General features: G+C 33.5%; 1 protein-coding gene across 1 annotated transcript; it reads left to right on the forward strand.

Annotated features, from left to right (window-relative positions):
* Nucleotides 1-8933, forward strand: LOTGIDRAFT_170942 (hypothetical protein; the record flags this gene model as incomplete). The annotated part of the gene is made up of 4 exons (XM_009046808.1): nucleotides 1-247; nucleotides 6987-7255; nucleotides 8110-8260; nucleotides 8596-8933. The coding sequence occupies 4 exons, from the start codon at nucleotides 1-3 to the stop codon at nucleotides 8931-8933; spliced, it is 1005 nt and encodes a 334-aa protein (XP_009045056.1).
* Nucleotides 8934-10851: the final 1918 nt, after the last annotated feature.

Below are 10851 nucleotides of genomic sequence, written 5' to 3' on the forward strand. Positions count from 1 at the left end.
ATGGGTCACAGAACCAACGATCTACGAACGTCTGTAACCCAACTTTACAATAACCCAAGCTTACTACCTTTAACGAAAAAACAGAAAAAATTGGTAACCCGAAATCCGGGTTCAATCATGGCAATTGCAAAAGGTGCTAAAATGGCAATAGACGAATGTAAATATCAATTCAAAAACAGGCGATGGAATTGTCCGACCTATGTCGATGGTCACGGTGGTTCTATATTTGGTAAAATTCTCAATACAGGTAAGGATTCTTATTGTTCTTCACATTATAATGGTAATAATAAGTAAATATCTTGATTTTTTCTGTATTTTACTTAAAGTATTGTTGAAGTAGAAATAAACGAAACGAAATATCTGTAGCTGAATTTAAATCAAATTGTAATGTCTCTTACTCATAACAATGAAATAAAAATTCGAAGAATTAGTCACAATTTTCCCACAGTTTGGATAAAATGAACCCAGTTTTTTTCCAATTTAGACTTTTTTTTGTCTTTTGAGCAAGTGAGGAGTAATTTAGTTAGTAAACATTACTTACTAAAGTTAGTAAACATTACTTATAAAAGTCAGGCTTCTCCGCCTTTTTACTTTGAAAATTTTTGACTAGATTTACAATATGGCTGAGAGTTGACCACGACATTTTTACTTATCTTTCTTACAAAGATCAAATAATTAAATATACCCCACCCCATTTTTGTTCTCATGTCTTGGGAAAATTTCATTGCTTCTGTTTCCGAGACATTTGTCAAATTCCGATGCGTATGTTATTCTTAAATCAGATCAAATTAATTAAATGTACTAGGTCATATAATTATATTTGAATACAGTATATATATACCAATAGGTCTTGCTCAAAATAATCATTATAAGATAATTATGTGAACTGTTCAAAGTTCATAAACCCCATAACTTCCGCCGCAACACTCATTTAACTCGGGCTAAAATGCAAAAAGGAACATTCTAAAACCGGAAAAAACAACATGATCCTATTGTATTATTAAGATGTTCACCCCATTGTGTACGACTATAAATAAGTTCCGAAAATTACAGCGTACAAGCAAACTCTACGAGGCATTTGAAAGAACATCCCCAAAAACTACAGAGCAAACCTGAATCATTGAAGAATTACAGAATGACAGAGTCAGATTGATGTAAACCTCCAATGAGTTACTGTTAACGAGAGTTATTAATCGATGGTGTTAATTTCACTCGGACTACTCTAATCAGTCTCACCATCTCGTTCATTATTAATCCCTAGCTTATCCTAGGTATTCAGATAAGAGGCCAACCATTGGTAGATTTTATTGTTTTGATGATACAAGGTGAGAAGTTGAAACTCCGGGGTCAAACTCTCAGATCTACCATGTGTCAATAAACAATTAGATTTAATTTTACCTATTATATCTGCAAGATTTATGGCTTTTTCGATATTGAAATATTTGAGTTGATACTTAAAACAAAGAAATTTTATAATGAATCCCAATAAATACGCTCAAACACGAGAAAACTGAATTTACAGAATCGCTTAAATAATGATATATAGGTATTTGAGTGAAGATTATAAAGTCATTCAGTCAATCATTCTTTTCAAAACTTATTCACCATAATGCCTATAGACTATTTCATAGATGTTTCAAAATTGATCATGTAAATCGTCACATACTCCAATTTTATATCATTAAATCACTCACATTTGTAATGAATAAGAAAGGTCTTATAATGTATCCTTGTCTGATCCTTTTTATATCTATGGTAGTGCTGGGTATCACCAACCATTCCACGTCACGATACGTGCAGCGATACACGGGTCACAATACGATACTTAACTTGATATCGGGGAAAAGGATTAACATTAATATTCTATCAATAGATGGTTTCCATATATAATAATATATAACTTTATAATTGTGATACTTGGTAATGTAATTGAATTGATAGGAGTGGTTAACGTCCATTGTTTTATAAATAGTTTCCTACAACTTCAGTCGAGTCAGTGATTGCATTATAACCATCTTATTAAATTCCTAATTTTTTTTATCTAATGAGAGGGCACTAATCTATGGTAACAAAGCATGCATCTTGAACATGCTCCATGGCAATCCCGATTACAAGAAAATCAAATGCAGTTTTCAAACTTAGTTAGTTAACGCTATAATTTGTAGAAAATCCATATTTATGACATTTGCATGAACTACATAGTATATGTATACAATAATACCCGAGTATTATAGTAATTGAAATGAAAAGTGATAATATAAATGTACCGAGGGCCCTGTTGCGATAACACCCAGGACAACCCATGCATTATTGCATGTTTATCGACTAGAACATACGGGTACGCACAACCAGGATAAAAATCGATGTCACGGCTCCGGAATGTAACGTGGGAGACACTGATTTTTGACTAATACTCGTAATGTGCTTGACAAATCTATAAAATTTGAGATCAATCGCTCTCACACCCTATAGCTACAAAACACTTTTTGTGACAAGGGGGTACAAGTCACTAACGACGATAACGTAACGATAACGTTACGGTCTACTTAAAGCTTTATCCCGCCAATGTTCAATACCGATATTCAATTTAATCAAAACTAAAAAAAATAAAACTGAATAACTGATCGCCCGATTACTTGTTGATTTCATCGTCTGTGATTTTTAGTTAAAGTCATATGAGTGAATAAGTGTATATGTTAGGATTTTACAATACAAAAGGTGTGAAAGAATTGCTGTTTTTAGCTAAGCTATATTTGAATTGTGTAAAATGCATTGTTAATGACATAAAGTCGTCTAAATTCTTAATTTACCTTTTAATGGAACCCTATCTCAGCCAAACATATCCTTTATCAGACATGTGTAACTTCAATAAATAAATGTTTAGAGGACTTGGTGGAATGTGCTACCATCTTGCTATATTCAGATAATGAGACAACAGCTTAACCCTCTGGGTTATAAAGACGAATCATATGAAAAGATTTTGTAAAAGCTGACTGAAATGTGCATGGTTTGATCCAAGGTTACGGTTTCGCTTATTTAATTAGAAGTAAAAACGACATTGGCAATACTATATTGTTTTGATTTGGATAAAATCTCAGGGTCGATATATATCTTTGGATTTTTCAGCCTGTTTTTCTCTTGTAAGTCGTGACGGTTGGAGGGCCTGTCTGCAAAAGGCATCTAGTCGATCGAATTTGAAAATAAACTGGGGTTCTCTGAGTGCAAGGCTTTGCCATTTATAAATCTACTAGCAGCAATAAATAGGAAATGAATGGGCAAAGGCCACCGTCCTTTCCTTTTCGTACTTGTATTGTACACTGTCTTTGTTAGCTTCAAACAAGTAGGACGTTAAACCCCATTTATATTTCAACAGTTCGATTGTTTATCAAATCAAGATTAAAGACAATATTATCTGATTTATTTCAAATAGATAAACTTTACGGATTAAAATTTCGTCATCGACTTTTGATCAACCCTTTGAAAGCCAATGAGAAATATGTCGTATTTCCTCCTTAACTTTAAAATGACACGACCAGATGGTTTACGATTTCATTAAAATCTTTTGTTTTTATAAGTTAGATTTTTTCAGGTGGCTCAAGTCGTTCTTGAGATAGATAGAATCTGAGAGCAATTGGGTTATCAATGGGACGTGTGAGAAAACATTATCAATCGACAATACCTCTTTTGAGCAAAGTTGCAGTATGTTCAAACATATTGCACACATAATAGTTTTTGTGGCTGCTTGAATAAATCCGATGCCTAGATCCCTGGGCTGGACATCAAGCGCTCACTTTTTCAATGGATGTGGCTAAGCCATTCTTTTACATTATCTTGAATGGCTAGTGAACTTAATGGTGCATGTCTATCTCAATGTTTTGAGTTGTTGTTGGTTTATATTTGTTGTGGGGGATTCCTCTAATAGCACACTACCAATATGCCAAAGAAGGATAAGACGTAAAACTCATTTCAATTCTCGCATAAAAAACCCATTTACTTCCTATTTTAATCTGAATTCGATCCTCTACAGATATTTCGTCCCTGAATCATATACATAAAAACAAATTGTTTATCTAAAACTTTCCTTATATCTAGGAACTAGGTGTTAATGGTTTCGAAAACATTTATTAATAATGTGTGAACCCTTTTTAAAGTGAGTTTTTACCCCCTGAGTGGATCTGAAACCAACCCCACGATCAATTCGAAGGCAAAGTGTGAAATCTATCGACATATTTTGTCTATGATACAGGTGACGTCACATGTTCGGTTGGCAATATAAACGAAGCCATTGAGTTTGGAAAGTAAATCGATTTTGATATTTTTCTTGAAATTTTTCTTCATTGAACAATTTTGCCTGTTTTCGTCATCTATAAATTTTTGACAACTTTTACCATATTGTTGCCAATATCTAGTACCCCCGAAACAGGACGTAATACTCACATATTAATGTCGCAAACAATTCTGTGGGTTTTTACTTTTCAATATACGATAGGAGAAACATACCGAACCCAAAAATGATTTAGAAAAGTAAACAACTTATAAAATTTGTTATCAACCATCAAAAGTTAGAGAGTGAGCATTTAACACCATCCTGCTAGACTCCATTCACAATTATTACACTATCTATCACTATATCTGAACAACTGATTCAAACCCGATAGCCATAAAATAGCATCGAGGATACATAAAACATATATAGGCGAAACCGAAAATCATCCTTTAAAAGGATTTAAAGACTTAAAGAGTGTAGTAAATGACCACCCAGTCTTTTCATAAACATGAAGCTCGGCTAATTTTTTATGGGGTATACATTTCTCTAAGTGATCGCAATTTATTATTTAGCCACCAAAGTTTCTTTAATGATGTGATTTATGCCGCTTTTAGCGTGTTACAGTCGACTGTTTCCTTTTCGCACGCCTTATTTTCACCCTTGCTATTGTGTATCAAGATTTTTATGGTTCTATGTCCATTAAGAAGAAATGAAAAGTTCGTTAAAAGCCTAAAAGTTTATAGTTTATGATGCTCACTGAATTGATTTTGGGCAGGTGACTTCATAAAAATACGAAATTAAAACCTTACATGTTCTGCTCGTTTGCCCTTAATGACTCTAACATACCTATCAAATAGTCTATAGAGACATATTTTTGAGATGACAAAAGTGACTTTTACTTATTGTTTGTGCAATTTGATTCAACACTTTTGAGTTCATTCGCTATGTCGACTCTCATCCTCTATTGGACACACCCACAAAACAACTTTGTTAATTGTGGAGTGTTGGCAGAGTAGGCACCTTATATTTTTGAAACTTTGCATTTGTGCCTTTCTGAGACCCCAGTTAGCTAATTTTATCTATAAAATATACGTGTATTATGAAGGCAATAAACCAAAAAAAGAAATGTCTCACCCTACCCAGTTGTAAGGGATTGCGACCAGTGATTTGTACGGGCATCTTGATAATCGTTAATTTATTCAAGATCACCAGATAAAATTTATTTTTAGGCCCTTATCAATCTATTTTGATATGATTTTGGAGGCGATTTATGGGATACTGTGGGAAAATATTTAATTCGGAAATAGATATTACGAAAAATATAGACTTGCCTGTTCTGTATCAGAAAATCTTTTTTTCGTTTTAAATTTAGATCTTGTCAGCAAAAATGCATGCCTTATGATTGAAAACCATGTATTCTTCTACATTTATTTATCAATTTATTAATTCATTCATTCTTTTATTCATTCATTCATTCAAATAACAACACAAGTCATGATTATCTTGAGGTAAACCCCAAAATTATTTATATATTTGTTTGATGTTCTGTATTGAATTAAAAAGCAAACATAAATCATCACATTCAAATTCAAAAGGCGGCACACAATTAATTCAATGGTATTTAAAAAATTCAGACATAACGTTAGATTATAATCGAGATTATTTCTCGAATGAATGAAAACATAACGGCAAAAAAGTCTACCTTGCGTTATACCCTTTTTATAAAGTCACTTTTATACTTAAATTTATTTTAAAAGGCTAATCTTTATTAGAATCTCTATCGCGTGTGTCTGTTTTGTTAATAAATACCTTTTTTACAATTGTACAGATGAATTATACAAAAATATTAATAGGCAATAAATAAATGGTGGTGTTCTATGAACAACTAAAGGGGGTCTGGAACGACCTTGCGACTTGCAAAGTCTATGAGCATCAGGACTTTCGATTTTCAACGACCGTTAGCAGCAGGAAGGATCTTGTAAAATTTGATCGATGGCTGAATTCTTTTAAAAAATTGCAGTTGCCACAAGTTGCCTGTTCGAGTTCCACTTCCCAGCGATAGCTGGATATTGTCGTTGCTATCAGGCGGTAAATTTCTGATACAAGCGATGCATCTTTGTAACATTAGGACGGATATTGCATGAGTCTAACGTATTCAAAAGATGCTAAATGATGAACAAAAATTAGGAAAAATTGTTTTTTGTAGATTTCTTAGCATAAACAATTCACGAATTCATACAGAAAATTTACTAGAATACACGGATCAGAGCTATATTCAGCTATGTGCTTTGAAAATGCAAGTAGATATCAGAGATATGTAAAAAGCGTGGTCAAGTCTGTACGATTTTAGAATTAGAGGAATTTTCTGGTGAATTTCATGTATGTTTATTTCAGAGTTCCTTCCCTTCTTACACATTAATCTAACTCATTATAGGTGTTAATAAAATCATACATTTCTTTTCCTGTTTGAGCTAATAAAAGAGAAGACACAGCTCCAAATATCCTATCAAACTACAGAATGGGCATTATGTTTAAATAATGTTGTTGCAAAACTACACGTTCTTGAAGTTTGGTTTTCGATTTTGACGAAAAGGATGAAGATAGTTTACACCCATTTGGTCCATATAGCCTCATCATCAGAGCAGAAAAAAATAAACGTAAAATAAATCTGGCTGGTTCAAAAACTAAAATACATCCAATTATGTTTTTCTCATTGCAGGTTGTCGTGAAACAGCGTTTATTTATGCCGCTACTAGTGCTGCTGTTTCGCACTCTATTGCACGTGCGTGTTCGGAAGGAAGTATTCATACGTGCTCTTGTGATTTTGAACATAATAAAGTTCCTGTTGGGAAAGACTGGGAATGGAGCGGATGTAGTGACAATGCTCGATATGGACATAAATTCTCTCGGAGATTCGTGGATGTGCTCGAGAAAGGACGAGACTTCCGGTATATGATGAATTTACATAATAACGAGGCTGGACGAGTGGTGAGTCGGCATTTTGTTTAGATATAAATCCAAAATTAAAATCAGATTACAATTTTTTTTCCCAAAATTTTCCATTTCCATTGTAAGCTAACAATTTTTCTATTGCACTTACGTTCTAATGACGTTATTCTTTACCAATCAAAGCGTGTTATGTAGAGCCAGTTTCTTAATGATAATGACGAATTGTCGGATAGCGCAAACCAAAGTAGACAAAACTATCAAAAAAAAAAAGAAAATAACCGTATTCTGATTTCAATTGGATTTAAAATAATTAAGGATGCCTTTCTGATTATTGGATCTTGTTGCATGGGTGCGAAAAAATGGTTCAGACAATTGGTAAGTGACTAGTTCGAAATTTGTCTCACGGTGACAAAAATCAATGACATATTCACTTAAGGAATGCAAAGCGAACTGTATCTATAGAAGAAAATTTCAAATCACGTAGAGCAAGATGCTATAAAAGATGTATGGCCCAGAGCTGTTAAACTAGGACAATAAACAGTAAATTTTAATTATACCCTATCGTCAAAACAAATAAAATCTTGACGAGATCAGAACATTGATATCTTCTGTGAACTCTCCCTTGACTATCGTGCTGTATCAATGGTATACAGAGTTTTCCACGAATATCCCTTGATGTAACAAGCAGTTTATATAGCAAATCGAATTACCTTCAGTGGGTCCATATTCATAAATTTCTCTAAACCATCGTGTTGTATCAATGGTAGTTTTTGACATTTATCCTTTAATGTGATACCAGCTTCATAGTCATCACATGGCTAATAATGATATCATTGCTGAAGTTAGGCTACCTCTGGAGAGTCCACTTAAACATCTACTGTTTCTACTTTCAGCATGTATCGTCTGGTATGAAACAAGAGTGTAAATGTCATGGGATGTCTGGTAGCTGTACCATTAAAACATGTTGGATGCGTCTTCCTCCTTTTAGAAATATAGGTCATATATTAAAAGATAGATTTGATGGTGCTTCAAAAGTCCTTCCTGGTAAGATAGCGTCATAAGAATGTCATAATTTGCAATTTCCAGATCTCTGAAACATAATCCACATTCAAATATTTTCATCAATCAAAAGAAAGCTGGGTTCTGGTAATTTGCAACTAGGAAGATGAAGGGAAAAACAAGATGAGCTTAATACTCCATTTTGGTTTGGTTATCTGTTTAAAGCAGCTAATCGTATAACATAAGATGAACTGGGTGTTGGGTGTTATGTATTATGTTATTCCTATAAAATTGTTCGGTATTTGGTACTATGCTTGTCGAATTGATTGGTTCCATGTTTTTCTTGAAAATCTATTATCTCAATTATCTCTATTATTCAGGCAATACTGGAAGAGCTGTTAAGAGAAAGCGACGAAGGTTCAATTTTAGTCCCGTTAATCCAAACCACAAGCGTCCTGGACGACGTGATTTAGTCTACTTTGAACATTCGCCAACTTTTTGTGAGAAAGAAAACATGATAGGATTTGAGGGGACGGCAGGCAGGGAGTGTAACTCTACCTCACTCGGTGTGAACGGTTGTGACCTTATGTGTTGTGGACGCGGATACAAATCCGAAACGTTTCCTGTGAAGGAAAGATGTCATTGTACTTTTCATTGGTGCTGTCAAGTAAAATGCCAAGTGTGCACTCGATTAAAGGTCCGGAACACGTGCTTATGATTATTTGGATCGCAAGAGGCCAGTGTACTTTCCATCGAAGCTTTGAAGAAAAATTTCAAGTGGGCATTCGATTAAATCAAATGTACGCGTTCGTACACCCGTTTCAAGATAACAATCGGATTATGTAATGGTTACTTCCGGATCAGACGTGCACATGACTATTATGAATTTTTGTTGTTACCATTATACAGTTGTCCGAAAACTATTTATAAATGCAGGGGTCGAGATTTTATTTACTTTTGCATTGTTATTAAAATAAGAATAATTTCATTCTTCTTTAATGTTTCTCTGTAGAAATATGCATGCAAATCTTTTAATGTAATCTTGTTGACTTCTTTGAATTGATGTGAATTGAATTTTGCACTATGTAATTGTGGTGAAAGGTTGGTTGTCATATATTTGAGAATTTACTGATTAGTGATTTACTAGTTCACATTGACATCTAAATATATGGTACGTCCTGTCCTGTTAAATTAATACGTACTGTCGTACTGGTAATAGTGTCTAGAAAAATGCTACGTACTGATTTGTACTGATTTATAAGAACATTCGTACTAAACCCTTTTGGTTCTTGCTGGCATGGAACTAATTTGAAATGCAAATTTTTCGTTCTGATTTATGAATGGTTCGAAACGGCAGAAAAAAGTTTCGAACTCACTTATAAATGGTACATAGTGACCATACTGTAAAAATAGTAAATTGTAAAGTTCCAATATCGTTGTTTATATTATAAAATTATTATATTTATTTCATAGAGATTATACTTAATAAATGTTTTATACAAATTTTGCATTTGTGTAGCTTCTTTATATTGCTGAAATTCAGACATCGGAATTGGAACGGAATTTACTATACTTTCATAGGGATACTTACTGCAGAGGACATCACTAGAGGCATGCTCACTTCCGGAACACATGATGTCACACAACAAGAAGAAGAAGGTATTACGTTAAGCCTTACATTATCATAGGTATACTTACTGCAGCGGAAATCACAAGATATGCAGGACACGGTCACTTAAACGGAAACACGGAACACTCAATGTCACATGTTAAAGGAATACTACCACTAAGAATGGATTTAAAATTTTAAAGTCTCAACAAGTGAATATATTCATCAGTTGGACTTACCAGGTGCTATGACTAAAGAATACAATCAATACAATACAATATATCCATTAAACTAAATAATTATTGAAAACCGCTTCTAAACATGTTTCAAAATAACTTAGTTTAATGAATTATTTCTTAGTTTTATGTATTTATTGTATTAAAGCGGGATTCTGTTGAAGAGTTATGACACCAGGTAAATCCACTGATGAACGAAGGCTGATTTTGGCTAAGTTTGAAATTTCAATTTTTAGGTCATCCCACGAGGAAGTATACCTTTTAGAAGAACAAGGTATCAGTTTTGAACTACTTTATGTTTTACATTATCTACAATCAACATTATTACATTATAAAATACTACATTTATTTTCATATTCTATTGGACATTTATACACAGTATCGCTACAGTTAAAATTTACACTGCACTGATATTTATAAAAGATTTGCACGATATTTAGTATCTATATTACTACGATAAAAATTTACACAAAGGCATTCGTTATATCTATACGCATTATACATTGAACAGAAATACGTTCAACCAGGGTACACTAGCAGAACGAGTCGATTCGGGTGTATTGCATTCCTCGATATACATGTTCGAGTGCACCCAGAACACGGTTACGAATGAAACTTAGTATTAAAATACAACTGATTGAAGTGAGATATCATAGTCGTGTATAGTCCAGAAAATATATCTCACGCGGGGACTTTGCGAACATAAACAAGAGCAGTCCACTTTATTTTTGGGGTAGCTTGATCGGTAATTACAGGCTAAATAGATATTAATTTGCCCTACCTCGAAACAG

The sequence above is a fragment of the Lottia gigantea genome (assembly GCF_000327385.1).
Source record: "Lottia gigantea unplaced genomic scaffold LOTGIsca_107, whole genome shotgun sequence".
Taxonomy (NCBI): domain Eukaryota; kingdom Metazoa; phylum Mollusca; class Gastropoda; family Lottiidae; genus Lottia; species Lottia gigantea.